At 38.1% G+C, this 16,033-nt stretch overlaps 1 protein-coding gene across 1 annotated transcript in view; it reads left to right on the plus strand.

The window, feature by feature from the left end:
* The first annotated feature begins 641 nt into the window (after positions 1-641).
* Positions 642-16,033, plus strand: part of LOC119775635 (unconventional myosin-XIX) — a 28,459-nt gene continuing 13,067 nt past the window's right edge. The window contains exons 1-11 of the mRNA XM_038273683.1: positions 642-885; positions 4,307-4,439; positions 6,453-6,601; positions 6,709-6,822; positions 7,009-7,141; positions 11,855-11,924; positions 12,008-12,110; positions 12,186-12,282; positions 12,364-12,440; positions 12,567-12,657; positions 12,759-12,924. Coding sequence (XP_038129611.1) covers positions 820-885; positions 4,307-4,439; positions 6,453-6,601; positions 6,709-6,822; positions 7,009-7,141; positions 11,855-11,924; positions 12,008-12,110; positions 12,186-12,282; positions 12,364-12,440; positions 12,567-12,657; positions 12,759-12,924 — 1,199 coding nt within the window. The 5' untranslated portion in view covers positions 642-819. The remainder of the gene's footprint in view (positions 886-4,306; positions 4,440-6,452; positions 6,602-6,708; positions 6,823-7,008; positions 7,142-11,854; positions 11,925-12,007; positions 12,111-12,185; positions 12,283-12,363; positions 12,441-12,566; positions 12,658-12,758; positions 12,925-16,033) is intronic.

Raw genomic sequence — 16,033 nt, forward strand, 5'->3', positions numbered from 1 at the left:
AATAGTGTGAATGCCTACAGCATTCACACAATAAGCTTGACAAGAGAGCTAGTTTAGTCTCTAAAACAGACATGGCTTGATGCTAACATATTTGTTAGCTGTCAGAATGCAGTCATAATTCTGAGATTAAAGTCAGAATTCTGACTTTTTTCACATATTATACTGAAATAAAATTTAAAAATCAGTAATTTTTTTTAAAAATTTTTCAGTGGCCCTAATCCTCTTCCGTATTTTACATATGTATATCTAGAAATAGCTTAAATACGTAGCTCTTTATGCCTGCTTAAATAAGAGATTATATGATATACATGGGTGGTTGTTTTATTGGAAATACCATTTACCGGTACAAGTATTTATTTAGAACAGCAATACAAAATTATGATATTAAAGACAGAATTTTAAGAAAAAAGTGCAGCTTCTGAGATTAAAGTCAGCATTCTGATATTAAAGTAAGCTTTCTGGGGGGGGGAGTCAGATTTTTTTTTTCAGAATTTAGTTAACTGATGTAACTTTAGGTAACTAAAGTTAACTGATATAAAAATCAGCCCTAATTCCCCTCCGTCCCTACAGTCCAGAGCAGTCAGTGAACGCGCAGGAAGAGGGCGGGAATGATGGGAGGTTTGGGAGTCTGGCTGTTGGCAGCCAGCAGGACAGCCAGTAGAAGTCGTCCTTGAGGCTGACGGCAGTGGAATAATTAAAGTAACTGTTTTTTTCATTGTGTAATTGGAACCAGCTGGAGTTAAAAACGGTTTAATCTCCCTTGATCATTATTTTTTTTTTATTTAATTTAAGGACATACACAGAAAAAGGATCAAATCAATGAGTTCTTCCACCGACCGGCGGTGTAACGTTGCAGTTGGTCCCAGGAATGGAGCGGCAGAAGGGGTAAGTTAGGACCCCAACTCAAGTTTTTCACTTGAGTTTCCACCCCTTATCTTTTTGAATATAGAAACTTTAAATACATTAAATTAACCATAAAATCGCTAATCTTAAGTTTTCATCCTGCCTATGAATGCCATGTGAACACTAGCCATAATCTATGTTTTACTGAACTCAGGGGGACACATATACCTGTGACCGTTCTGCGCCTGAACAATAATAGTTCCCAGCGCTTTATGTAATCATCTATATCTGTTAGTAATATATATATATATAAAATTACTCACTTTCTATTCTTCAGCACTGCAAAGTGTAAAACTCATAATTTATCATTTAAGCTAGACAGTATTACCTAATAATCATTTCATGTTATGACAATGACAAACTTTAATTTGTTTACTAAATAAATGACTCCATCTCTTTCTCCCGGTCAAAAAATGGCGGAATGTAGGGATGTAGGCTAAATGCTATAGGATTAAGTGTGTCTGGAAACAGTGAGTACCTTGGCCGGGTGACAGCAGGTTCAGGTCATATGGCAGGCTTCCATCAGGCAGGGAAAAAAGGTTCCTTACACAGTTAAAACATGTAATAGTTTGTCACGTTTTAGGCTGTTGACAAAACAAAACATAAAATAATATACCTAAAAAAAACAAATAAAAAAGACAGAATTCTGGTTGAATTAAAATTTGAAATGTCAGCTTAGATAGTGTGCAAAAACATTATTTAACTTTTATAGAACAATTAAATGTTTATTAATTGGCTCTTGCCAGGCACTATGAGCTGAAATGTAGAAAAATAACAGTTGTTTTCCCTATTATGAAATTATTTAGGGTTTTTTTCTTTTATATGTTTGGGTTTCTTTTTTTCTTTTTTTTAACAGTGTCCTGTCTGGCAATGAGAATAATTATATTGATTCCAAAAAGAGCCGAACAGATTTTACTTTCACAAGTGGAGCAGTGCGGCTATCGCCATAGTATTCCGCTTGATTTATGCATATAAATAGCTTTATTATAATTATGCACAGAGATTTACAGATTATATGGACACTGCAATGTAAGTAGAACAGGAAAGAAAAAACAGAAAAAAGGGAGAAAAGATGAAAGAAGGAGGCGATAAAAGAGAGACAACAATAAAACATCTTCATTCTGCTGTGTGTTTGGGTTTCTAAGTAGATCCTAATGCTCCTGCAATTTAAATTATATATATATATATATATATATATATATATATATATATATATATATATATATATATATATATATGTATATATATATATGTATATATATATATGTGTATGTATATATATGTGTATGTATATATACAGGTGCTGGTCATAAAATTAGAATATCATGAAAAAGTAGATTGATTTCAGTAATTCCATTTAAAAAGTGAAACTTGTATATTATATTCATACATTACATACAAACTCATATATTTCAGATGTTTATTTTGTTTAATTTTGATGATTACAAATGACAACAAATGAAAATCTCAAATTCATCATATCAGAAAATTAGAATATTGTGAAAAGGTTCAAAATTGATGGCCCCTGGTGCCACACTCTAATCAGCTAATTAACTCAAACCACCTGCAAAAGCCTTTAAATGGTCTTTCAGTCTAGTTCTATAGGCTACACAATCATGGGGAAGACTGCTGACTTGACAGTTGTCCAAAAGACGACCATCGACACCTTGCACAAGGAGGGCAAGACACAAAAGGTCATCGCTAAAGAGGCTGGCTGTTCACAGAGCTCGGTGTCCAAGCACATTAATAGAGAGGCGAAGGGAAGGAAAAGATGTGGTCGAAAAAAGTGTACAAGCAAGAGAGATAACCGCACCCTGGAGAGGATTGTGAAACAAAACCCCTTCAAAAATGTGGGGGAGATTCACAAAGAGTGGACTGCAGCTGGAGTGAGTGCTTCAAGAACCACCACACACAGACGTATGAAAGACATGGGTTTCTGCTGTCGCATTCCTTGTGTCAAGCCACTCTTGAACCACAGACAGCGTCAGAAGCGTCTAAAGAGAAACAGGACTGGACTGCTGGTGAGTGGTCCAAAGTCATGTTCTCTGATGAAAGTAAATTTTGCATTTCCTTTGGAAATCAAGGTCCCAGAGTCTGGAGGAAAAGAAGAGAGGCACTTCATCCACGTTGCTTGAAGTCCAGTGTAAAGTTTCCACAGTCAGTGATGGTTTGGGGTGCCATGTCATCTGCTGGTGTTGGTCCATTGTGTTTTCTGAGGTCCAGGGTCAACTCAGCCACATACCAGGAAGTTTTAGAGCACTTCATGCTTCCTGCAGCTGACCAACTTTTTGGAGATGCAGATTTCATTTTCCAACAGGACTTGGCACCTGCACACAGTGCCAAAGCTACCAGTACCTGGTTGAAGGACCATGGTATCCCTGTTCTTAATTGGCCAGCAAACTCTCCTGACCTTAACCCCATAGAAAATCTATGGGGTATTGTGAAGAAGAAGATGCAATACACCAGACCCAACAATTCAGAAGAGCTAAAAGCCACTATTAGAGCAACCTGGGCTATCATAACACCTGAGCAGTGCCACAGACTGATCGACTCCATGCCACGCCGCATTGCTGCAGTAATACAGGCCAAAGGAGGCCCAACTAAATACTGAGTGCTGTACATGCTCATACTTTTCATGTTCATACTTTTCAGTTGGCCAACATTTCTATAAATCCTTTGTTTTTATTGGTCTTCAGTAATATTCTAATTTTCTGATATGATGAATTTGAGATTTTCATTTGTTGTCATTTGTAATCATCAAAATTAAACAAAATAAACATCTGAAATATATGAGTTTGTATGTAATGTATGAATATAATATACAAGTTTCACTTTTTAAATGGAATTACTGAAATCAATCTACTTTTTCATGATATTCTAATTTTATGACCAGCACCTGTATATGTATGTATATATATATATATATATATATATATATATGTATATATATATATGTATGTATGTGTATATATATATATATATATATGTGTATATATATATATATGTATATATATGTTTGTTTGTTTTTTGTTTGTTTATTTCAATTTTAACCGATTAAGATTTGTCCTAAAAAAGACGGCGTTGTTACAATTTTAACAGATGATTTGTCAGAGGAAAAAAAAGATAATAAAAGCCAAACTAACCAAAAGTTTTAGGTCATAGATAACTAATAAAGTCCCCCAAAGGATCTCAGAATGTAAGGATCTATGATTTGGAAAATCCATAGGAGCCATGAGCGTGTCACTGAATTGGACCCAAGTCCTTGTTTATATTTCTGCACAGAGTTGTTTGTGTATTAAATAGGTCCCCTTTGTTGTGGGAATAACAACACAATACATAGAGAACCAGTGTCATCATCTTTTTGGCTCAGATGTTTCGTTTCTCATCTGATCTTTCCATACAGGTGAAAGTCTGCTCTCCTGACCAAGGCCTCGATGATTCATTGGATGGGAATGTTCAGTCCTTCCTTATTGATGAAGAACAACTACACACTTTTGATGACCTCACCAAAGTTAACCCTGTGACTCCAACAACAGGTACCAGATTTCACATCTCTGTATAATTTAACGGAGTAAATCTGTTAAATATTCTGTCTTGCTGTTCCCCTGTTTGAAAGTTTTTAAATTAAATGCTGCATGCTGCCGTCCAGCTGCCTGAAATAAGCTTAGATACATTTTCTCTTCTTAAAAAAAAAAAAAACTGCATTTGGTAACTTGCTACGCTCTGAGTGCTTCTTCAAAGAGAAAGACTGTTATAATCATAGTAGGACATTATTCTTCTGCTAAATTCTACTCTCAAACCTGCTCCACAAGTATGTCTGCCCTGCCAAGTTTAGGTGTCTATCATTGTCTCAGCGCACCTGATTTAAATGATGGCATGGCCTCTTCAGCAGTTATCAAGTGCTGGAGAAGCATGATAATCATTCAGTGGTCCCTGAGGACCAGTTTGGAGAACAACTGAACTAAACGCTTTAAAACAAACAGCTTTCACCAGCTTTGTGACAAACTATTGTTTTAATAATATGTGACTTAAGTGAGAGTGAGCGATGGGGGTCTCCATACCTTTGAATTATTTTTTCTTGGGAATTTTCTTTGCAAATGAGAGAAATATTTAAGGCCCTGTTCTCATTGCAGGTGAATGTAGGTCAAGAGGTTTTTTTTGTTTTTTTTGTGGGTTTTTTTAGCCGGAGGGGGACCTCTGTCTGGCCCTCCCTAGCAATCTTGCCCTATGCACATGCCTGGTTTGCCTTTGCATTAATCCGGGTATGATTATAAGATAATAAAATGTAATATTTTGTGTTTTTTTATTTTCATTTTAATTGTAAATGATCATTCTATTGGCTAATTTTCTTATTAATCTGCTCAAACTAAAGAAAAATAAACTTATTTCAAGAAAAATTGACTTATGTTTCAGTTTTTGCAGTGATGCAGAATGAATAGACCCCAAGACCCTATTGTTCATAAATAAACAGAGTTAAAACTTTATGTAGGCCTAATTAAAAGGCTTTAAGGAACCATCACAATATGGGAAATAGTTTGCATTGTAGCTTTCATATACAACCTTTCAATCAAAGGACTTTAAAATGTTTTACAGGTTAGTGAGCATGTGAGGATATGCCTCTGTTTTGGGTTAATACATTTGATGGTATCAGGTCTCCAGCCTGTAGAGTTCAGTTCAATTTAGTTTATTTCTATAGCACCAATTCACAACACATGTCACCTCAAGGCACTTTACAGAGACAGTTCAACCAGATCATACTGTCAGATTGATTCAAATATTTCTATTTAAGGAAAAAACTGTTAATTGCATTGACTAATTGACTCTGCAGTAATCTCTCACACTAAGCATGCTTGTAGCGACAGTGGAGGCGAAAAAACTCCCTTTTAACAGGAAGAAACCTCCAGCAGAACCAGGCTCAGTGTGAGTGGCCATCTGCTGAGGCCGCCTGGGGTTCATGGAGACAGAGAAGAGTTGAGAGGAGAGGCGGCAACATATACGATTAAAAATTGTCCTCTTTATGATTATCTTCAGAATAAACTCATCCTGCCCCACCATCGCTGGGTGGGTCTCCATATCCAGCGTATTTTACTCTCCCATTATTCGTGAAATTCACAAACAGCACCTGTTGACTCGATAAATGGCTTTATTATGGGCTTAAAAAAATAATAACAATTTCTTCATGTTAACTGTCCTGCTTCGTGTGACAACGCTTTGTCTGTATGCGTGTGAAGGTCATTTTGGGGCAGCTAACTCAGAAGTCAGATACAGAGCATATTTTAAAGGTAATGGGAGCAACCATACAAAGAACAAAATCAGATTCCTGGTAAAATCAGATTTGAGCATAAAGACCTGCAGTCCCTCATATTCAGCCAGTTAGGTTGCAGCTTGGTGCAACAAGTGAGGAATGGCAGCGCTGCATGCTCAATGCTCCGTAAGGGGCAGAAAAACAATGCTTAATTTGACCGGATTGGTTCATATAATGAAGAAAACATTAGGAATATTTTAATGTCTGTGCTTTTAATGCCTCATATGTGCCATTCTTCTGGCAGTGCTAAAATGCCTGCAGGCCAGGTACAGTTTGAAGGTCTTTTACACCCATGCTGGCTGCACCTTGGTGGCTCTGAACCCTTTCCAGCCCATTCCAGACCTTTACTCTGTGGATGTGATGAGGGAGTATCACTACGCCACGCAGCCTCAGGTATCTGTCATCCCTGCATCAGCTCCACGTCATTGACTTATTCATTCGGTCACCAAATAAAGCTAACAGTCTGGATCCTTTTGAATATTCTGTGTTTTTGCCAACAGGAGTTCAAACCTCATATCTTTAATGTGGCGGAGGAGGCTTACAGGAATGTTCAGGGTCAGCTGGAGCCGATGAACCAGTCGTTGGTTGTTAGCGGTGAGAGCGGAGCCGGAAAGGTAAATCTGTACCGATGGGATACATCATGCTTTAACGCACATAATGCTAAATATAATATTTAATATATGTTTGAAATACGAGGTGTTGTTTTATTTTATACCTGGATTTCAGCTGAACAAACGGAGCTAGTATTAGTTTTTTCTTGCTCATCACTGATGGTGTGTTGATGCTTCATTTTGTTTCAGACATGGACGTCTCGTTGCCTGATGAAATACTACGCCACCGTGGCAGCCGCCCCCCCAGCTGTGAGGAGTCAGGACACAGTGGAGAGAATAGAGAGGAGAGTGCTGGACTCCAATCCTCTGATGGAAGCTTTTGGTAAAAACAACAAAGTTGATGTGCAGCGCCTTTAAAAGATGATAAAAAGATAATTTTATGTTATTACCAACACAAACTTTAATGCATGTTATTGTGCTGTTGAAGGGATAGATTTAAAATATGTATTCCTAAATGCAGTCAGTGGGGTTCATTGCCTTGATAAGAAACATAAGCTGACAGTAATTGAAACCCATCCAGACTCTGACTGGTAAGCTGTGATTTGCCCGGTGGGTTGGTCCTAATTTCTGCGTGCGAGGGCCGGCCCTCCTTAAATCAAACTGGCCCCAACATTTACTCTCCAGCTGAAGCTCCTACCTGTGACAGTAAGTAACTCAAGGAGCTCAAGAAGTAATACAATGTTATCTACCTAAATAATGCATGCGGTATATATAGCCCTTCCTTGTTAGGCACATCCTTGTGACGGATGGCATATGGTGTCGTTTTCTATTTCTTCAAACTGTAAAATCCTACAAACTAAATTATAGTAAAACTAAAATGCTGTTTTTAAACCAAACTATGATGTTCCTCTTATATTTGGCGAATTTATGTCTGAATATTTTGCAAAAATATGTGGCGTTGCATGATGGGGTTTTGCATCTAAAGGCTAACGTTTCCCGTCTCACGTGCATTGTTGCCAGGTTGGGATGTTTCCCAATCTGGCAGTTTAGGATGGCCGTCCATGGGTAAAAAAAATTTTTTTCTTTAGATTTATGGCCTAAGAGATCAATAGACTTTGGTTCAAATTGGGCAAGATTTGGTATATCCAGACGGTTTATGAAAGATTTTTGGGCTGGAAAATGTGAGACATTTTGAAACCCTGCTGATGTGGTGAGTGGTGCTGGTGGGTGTCTGGCTGGCTTCGTGCATGTGTGGATGTTACACAGCAGCAGTCACTGTCGCGTCCATGTTAATTACCAGTATTAACCATGTTAATAGCCGGTAGAAATGGTGTTATAGAAGTTTTAGTGATGTTGTCGTGTGATGCTTAAAGATTCATGGGTTAAATCCATAATGATTATTCGTATTATGTTGCACATTAGAGATGAACGCATTTGACTTTGCTTCTATTTGTTTTTTTTTGGGGTGGGGGATGGATGCCAGGGCCGAAAATTGTTCCCAGTCCGAGCCTGAACCCATACCTTTGTCATTTAAGCTTAGGTGTTCTGTGAAGAGAGCAAATCATCTTAGATGCTTTTAATAGGTTGTTCAGAAGAAAAATAGTAAGCTTCCATGATGGCTTCCTCGCTGAAAGTGTCTGGCTGATCAAGGAAAGCATATATCAGGGTGGTAGTTAAGAGGTAAATGACTCTTGGTGGCCACTGGAGGAGCTGCAGATGTCCCCCGCTCAGCTGATTGTTAACTGTCCACCAATAGAGGAGCGGCAGGAACAAAGGCATGGTTGATGCTGAAATGCTTCCACAGGGACGTTTCTTTTATGTAAAACTATTTTTCTAAAATAATAAAATAAAAAACATGAACTGTCAAAGGAATCATCACAAACTAGTTACTAGGAAAACAATTTTTGCTGTTAGCTTAAATACATCTTGGAGTTAAATCATCAAAAACGGAAAGTTTAATATCAATTAAAAAGGTAAATAGTTGCTTAATGAAAATGAGCTCCATTTCTGAAAACGTTGTATACTAATCTTAATTTTAATGTGTGGTAAGAGCCAAGAAAATCGACTGCAATATATTTATGTAGATGTTGTGTTTAATGTTTTAAATGAAGCAAACTATTTATACACATTAAAAACTTCATTTAGCTAAAGGATAAAATTAATTGAGAAAAAAAGGCTTTTTTTTTTTTTTTTTTTAAATGAGCAAATATAAAATGTCTCCCTCCAAAAACAAAGCAGGAAAAAGGGAAGAAAAAACAACAATAGCCTAAACCATCTAAGTGGATTAGAGACTGATTAAAGAAGTAAAGAGCGACATACTGATTTGATACTGATACTGACTTGTTGATGGAAAGATGATATTAGATCCCTCATTGGATTAGAGCTGCTTTTAACCAATTTGGATGAAGTTTCTGTCATTGAATATAATGAGCAAAGCACAGGAAAATTTAGTCTTTGATTTTAGTAACGCTGTAACTGAGCAGCCATTTCATGCTGAACACCCTCCCTCATCAAGCCCCCTCAGCTCCCGCTCCCTCCCAAGTTGATTTAACCTTCCACATTAGGTTGCATTTAATACGTTACCAATGAGTGAAAAGTAATAAGTTAGATTCCTCTCTTACTGAAAACAATAACTCTGTTATTAAGTAACTCCTAAAAGAAGTAAACCTGTTAGACTTGAGACTGAGACATAATGATCATATCGATTTTAAACATACGGTGAGAGAACAGCCCAGTAGAAATCAGGACTTAAACCCAACAAGGCTAAATGCTCAATTTTCAGATTTATTTATTTATTTATTTTTTTTTAGCCTTTTTCTTTCACCTCACAAAAATCTGTAAATTCATCATGGAAGGAAGAAGGTTATATAAAGTACAAAAGTCAGTATTAAATAGAAATATTAATGAGAGAAACCAAAGGGAAGAAATAATAATGATCAGATTAAGAGTAGGTCATACTTATTTAAATGACAATTTATACTTAATAGGGAGGAAAAATAATGATAAATGTGAAGGATGTGTAAAATGTAGAACACCTATTGATGAACTGTAAAACATCTGAACCTGAAAGGGAGAAATTGAAAAGAGTTGAAAGGACAGGCCAAGAATTGAGTCTTAAAGGATTATTGGGAAATAAAGGAAATATAAAAGATATTTATAGATTAAGGAAAGCATTATTTATTTATCTTCAGAATACAAAATTACAAAATAGAATTTAATAGATGTAAAACAATGTTGCTACACACTGATGAACAGTAGGTGGCGGTATGCACGCCCCTTCCCTAGAGCCCGGTGGGATCGAAAACATTTTGAATGGAAATCAATGGGGAGAAATTAATAAACTTCTGGTCCCAGTCGCTCTCTGTCATTGATTCCAGATATGCTGGTTGTGTATTTAAATTGTTTTGTTTTTTTTGAGTTCCTCTTTGGTCAAAATCTGGTCAAAATCCATCAATGAGATCGCACCAAACAGGAAGTTAAATGCACAAAGGATCTGGTAGATTTCCAAATAAAACACATCCGATCTTAACCCATGATCATTTTGTCAACATTATTTTCTCCCGTATGCCACGACGTAATGCATTGATCTGAAAATCAACCTCAGACGCAACGCACGCAGTGGCGAGGGTTTGATCCGTCAGATGGAGTCAAATCACAAAGAATTCAATGTTGAATCGGGGCGGCAGCTAAATGCTAGGCGATGGGTAGCAGCCAAAACGTTGCAATTTCACATAATCCTGACGAGATCCGAAAAACCGTAGCAAAAACTAGCAAGCGGGTGATTATGTATGTTCACGAAGTAAATATTATGTAAATAAACCCTACACTTCTCACTATAAATGTAATCAAAACCCATTTAAATGCAGAAACTGATTGAAATTATTGATTTTCCCACTAAAAGTTAGAGAAATCTCGGCCATGTTTATACCAAAGCGTTACAGTTTCACATTATCTTGAAAAATCTTTGCAAGAAACGAACAAGCAAGTGAACATGTACATTCCCTGAGTAAATATTCTGGCAACAAACTATACATTTCTCACTAGAAATGTAATCAAAACTCATTTTAATGCAAAAACAAACTCAAGTCATTAATCTTTCCACAAAAAAATTAGCGAATATCGACCATCTATATATATTTTTTTCTTCTCCAAGCTGGAATCTTGAAAGTCACGTGACTAGGACGTAAAACAATAGAAAGCGTATAAGCAGAAGAAATGTAACAGTACCACAAAAAAATGGCCATTAATGTACCTCCACTACGTTTTGCAGTGTGGACCAACGTAGTGGGGGTACATTTTCCCATGAGACTGGGTTGGCTTTATTGAGCCAACCCACAGCTGGTGACTAGATAAAACGTCAGAAGTTTTGTGCATTCTCAAGGAAAAGCTGCTGCTCAGGTCTTTAGGTTAGACGCACAAAGGTGAGAAAGTTATAAATGTTGAAGCTTTTAACCCTTTTAGCAAAACCAGGACCAACTTTGGGCCACCTTTCTTTCCCAGGACAGATCCAAGCTCTCTCTTGGTTGAAAACTTCTCCCATGTTTACTCTTTTCTTATTCCGATGCCGATCGCACTCCAGTTTAGCCCTTTTTTTTGGGGGGGGGGGGGCACTAGTGGCTCGTTTTTTGTACAGTAGGCTAATGGGAAAGGGGGTATGATAGAGGGGGAGAGACATGAGGCAAAGGATCACAGATCAGATTCGAACCCCGGTCAGCCATGTCAAGGAATTAGGCCTAAGTACATGGGTCATGTGTGCTAACTACTGCGCCACCAAAGCATGCCCAGTTTAGCCCCTTTCATCGCTTTAGACTAAAGTTTTATTCTCCTGATATTATGGGTGATCTTTTGTGATTCATCTTCAAAAACAGTCGCCGGTGTCCTCTCTCTAATGCTTCAGTGGCAGCAGAGGTCAAGTAGTCAAGTGGCAGAGCCTCACATCCACACTGTATAACCCATCTCCTGACACAAAAAATAAAATATAGAACAAATTTTACATGTTGGGTAATTGCAAAAAAACAAAACAAACATAAAACCTTGAGATATAAAATTTCTGTAACAAGGCAGTGAAGATGTCTCTGAATGTGTCTCCCTGCAGGCAACGCTTGCACGCTGCGGAACAACAACAGCAGCCGCTTCGGAAAGTACATCCAGCTTCAGCTAGACAGGTAGGCGCCCCACCTTCCACCTGTCCTAACTCCAGGTAACATCCATGGCGTCGCTGACCCTGTTTAAACTGTGTCCCACCCAGGGGGCAGCTGTTAGTAGGGGCTTCGGTGCAGACGTACTTGTTGGAGAAAACGAGGGTGGCCAGTCAGCCTGCCAACGAGAGGAACTTCCACATCTTCTACCAGGTGAGGATCTGCGCCTGACAGCTGAGCTGTTCTCCTCAGGATGTAGACTTAGAAAGCTGTCTTCTGTTTTTATAGATGATGAAAGGAGCCACAGACGAGCAGAGGAAGGAGTGGAACATGGCGCCTAATCAGCGCTTTGTGTGGCTGCCTAATTGTGAAAAACAAATTGAAGGTTGAAAAAGGAGTTTTATATAGATTTATCTTGTCATAAAGGTGTGATTCCTGTTGTATGAATACGTTTCTTGTTTTCTAGAGGATAGTTTTCATGAAACCGTGGAGGCGATGGTTCACCTTGGGATTAAAGCAGAAAGGCAAAGACAAATTTTCAGGGTAACGCTAACCTCTTATCTTTTATTGAACATTGGGAGAAGTTCCAATATCAACCGACTGTCTTTGTGAGAGCTGCTTTTATTTAGAAATTGAACATTAGTGCTGATGGTTTCTTCTCCATCACAGATTTTAGCCGGGATTCTGCAGTTGGGTAATGTGAGTTTCTGCTCTTCAACGAATGAATCCCATCCCTGCGACCTTGATGAACTCTCTGAAGGTAGCTTGGTGTTAGAAAAATGAAAAGCTTATAAGTTTATGGTTTATTTAACAGGCACATTTGGTGAAATCTGTGCTTTCTAATATCAAACATCATTTTAGTCTACTTGCAGAGGGCTGCGAAGCTCCTGGCTGTCCCGGCAGAGGAGCTCCAAATGTGTCTAAGAGTGAGGATGCTGAAGGCAGGGAAGCAGAACGTCTTAAAGCCCTGTTCTCAAGCAGAGTGCGGAGTGAGACGGGCCTGCCTGGCCAAAGTCATTTACGGACGGTAAGAGGGAAGCAGCACAGACATCAGTTTGCTGTGTGATGTTGTTCTAAAAAGGCTGAAGGGGAACGAGAATGCTTCTGTTTAGTAAACGAGATGCTTTGTTTCATTTGGAATTGGTCGCCTTGGGATTCAATGAAAAAGATTAACAAGAAAAAGTGCATAAATGCGGAGCGGATTATAGATTTACTTTGGTCTGAAAAACTGTATAGTCTGAAAAGTCTTAAAACTGTACATCTACATTTAAATTTACATTTACAATATAATTGCAATTTATAAAAATGCACTTTTCAAGTCGCAAAGGGCCTCAATTTTGTCAGGATTTGTTTGATGGTTGAGGACCCAAAGGCAGAGGCAGGAAGGCAGAGGTGAATCTTTCAAGAGATTTAGATGATGAATAATAACAAAAACTGAAAACAGAGGCAGGGTATCCAAAAATGCAAAATTAAATCCAAAGTCCAAATAAACAGGGAAACCAGGAATACAAAAAAAATCAAAAGGAAAACACAGTTCAAACAAACATGAAACCAGGAGTCCAAAGTCCACAGATCAAAAAATAAGAAAAAACGCAAGTCTAAACGTACCAAAAAACCAAGGAGACATCAGGGGAATCAAAATCACAAGGAGGGCTCAGAGAGACGAAGTGGAGGAAGACTGAAGAGGTTGGACGAGGACCCAGCAAAGAGGAACTGAAGAGGGCTTTTAAAGGAGACTGAGACAAAGACAGGGCTAATGAGGAAACTGGGAGCAGGTGTGCACACAGCAAAAGAGGAAAAGAGCTAGGGAAAAAGGAGAACATAAGAAAGCAGCAGAGGGCAGCAAATAGAAACCTGGAAGATTGGAAATGACAACAAAATAATAATTAAACCAATAGGACTATAAAACATGGAGAAAAGAAAACTAAACACTCAAAAGAAAACATAACAGAACCAAGACTAGGACAGTAACTGAGAAAAAACCAAAGAACTCAATAAACTAAGAATTAACCCACTAAAACTAGAAAACAAGGAGCAACGCAAAACTGGACACTCAAAAGAAAAAACATAACAGAAACAGAAACCTGACAAATTCTAGTCACAATCTATTTAACAAGAGTAAGAGTAAAGAGTAACACTAAATCTCTCCCTTAAGTGGAGGTAATATGATTAAAGTGGGTATGCTGTTGCACAGAAGGGAACAGAGAGCTCCAGCTAGCACCTAGATCTATGCATTATAGTAGAACTTTTTCCTGACAATGTTACTGCAAAGTCTTGCAGCACTGGATTCTGAACAAGCGGGCTTTCAAGCTCATGGAAAAACTGAAACCCTGGAGTAAAACCGTGACATGGTTGTCTTTAGTGCAAATGGAAACCTCAATCGCATATTGGTTGAAAATAATTGCAATTTTGAGTATGACAAAATCGTTCAGCCCTAGTTTAAAGCAACTTTTTTGCCATTGTATTTCAGCCTACCAGGCAGCTATGTTCAAATGTCTCTGCAGCGCTGAAAATAAGGCCTTTTAGCTTATGGACTGACATCTCAGCTTCCTCTCCCATGGCTTTGTCCAGTGCATTTCACTACAAACGCTGGTCATGCTCACATTAAAAAGAGAACTACTGTAGGTTGATACACTGACTTTTAATGAGCATAATTGTAGCTGAAACTGTGTTTCAGCTACAATTATGCTGAATTATGCTGATAGTTTTGATAGTTCCCACATTAAGGTGAAATATAAACCTTATATATAATATATATAAACCTCGGCTCCAACACAGAGAGTAAATTGAAAGAGAAGGATGGGTGAGAACCCTGCTGCTGCTGTTTGTTCTTCAGGGTTTCTCTTTACCAGCTTTCTGCTCTTACAGACATATTTGTCAGTTCCTCAGTGAAAGATTCAAGCTCAGTCACATTGAGAGTCTGAACTGTGATTTTTAGGTCTTGCTTCAGATTCTCAATAAGAACTAAGCATTTCCTGCTGAAGAAGAATGCTGTCAAAGCATAATGCTGCCAACTCACTGTTTAACTGTGTTCATGATAGTGTTGGGCTTTGTTTTAATTTACCCGGTAAATGGTTCTGGGTTGGGCTGCTCAGTGGAGCAGTGGGTAGCACTGCTGTCTTGCAGCAAGAAAGTCGATTCCAGGCCTTTCTGCATGGAGATTGCATGTTCTCCCAGAGCATGTGTGCGTTCTCTCCGGGTACTCCAGCTTCCTCCCACAGTCCAGAAACATGACTGTTAGGTTAATTGGCTTCTCTAAATTCTCCTTAGGTGGGAGTATGTGTGTGAATGGTTGTTTGTCCTGTGTCGACCTGTCCAGGGTGTACCCTGTCTCTCACCCAATGGCAGCTGGAGATGGGCACCAGCATTCCTTGCAACCCTATTTGGGATAAGCGTGACGGAAAATGGATTGATGGTCCTGGTTCAGAATCATGGTTTCAGTGAATCTGAAGTTTGACTCCTTTGAGTTAACATTTTAATTCAAAGTTCTATCTAGATAAAATAGTCTGGATGTCTTCATAAATTTTAATTTCTTGAACCTTTAATGTTGTGTATTATTTTAAATGCGTGCTTCATTGGAACAGTGGTTAGCTCGCACAACCCATCAATGGAGGCCTTAGTCCTCGACATGGTCGACCCGAGTTCGAATCTGACCTGTGCTTCCTTTGCTGCATGTCTCTCCCCCTCTCTCTAACCCCCTTTCCTGTCAGCCCACTGTATACAAATACAAGCTACTAGTGCTGTAAAAACCAAAAAAACAAAAAACATTATTATAGATGTTAAATAAAATCAAGCCTATAAACTCTGATATAACTCTTATGAATTTTCTTTTCACATAGTAAATTTTGATATTGAGCTTTCTTTCTGAAAAGCTCATTTGAACACATTTACACATCTCCAGTGTCTGATACTGATATTTTATTTATTATTTATTTTATTTATTATTTATTTATTTGATTCCGCCTGAATGAGGCTCCATTGTTCAGTCAGTGTGTTTCATCATATAAAACGGATCCGAAATGAAAGAAAATAAATAAGGTTCTGCTTAAAATTATTCAGAAGTCTGTTTGTGATTTTTATTCTATAAAGAACTCATAGAAATCGAGGCAGTTATCTGATAAAATGTAACTTAGAAG

This window comes from Cyprinodon tularosa, unplaced genomic scaffold (assembly GCF_016077235.1).
Source record: "Cyprinodon tularosa strain WSP-4 unplaced genomic scaffold, ASM1607723v1 ctg885, whole genome shotgun sequence".
Classification (NCBI taxonomy): Eukaryota; Metazoa; Chordata; class Actinopteri; order Cyprinodontiformes; family Cyprinodontidae; genus Cyprinodon; species Cyprinodon tularosa.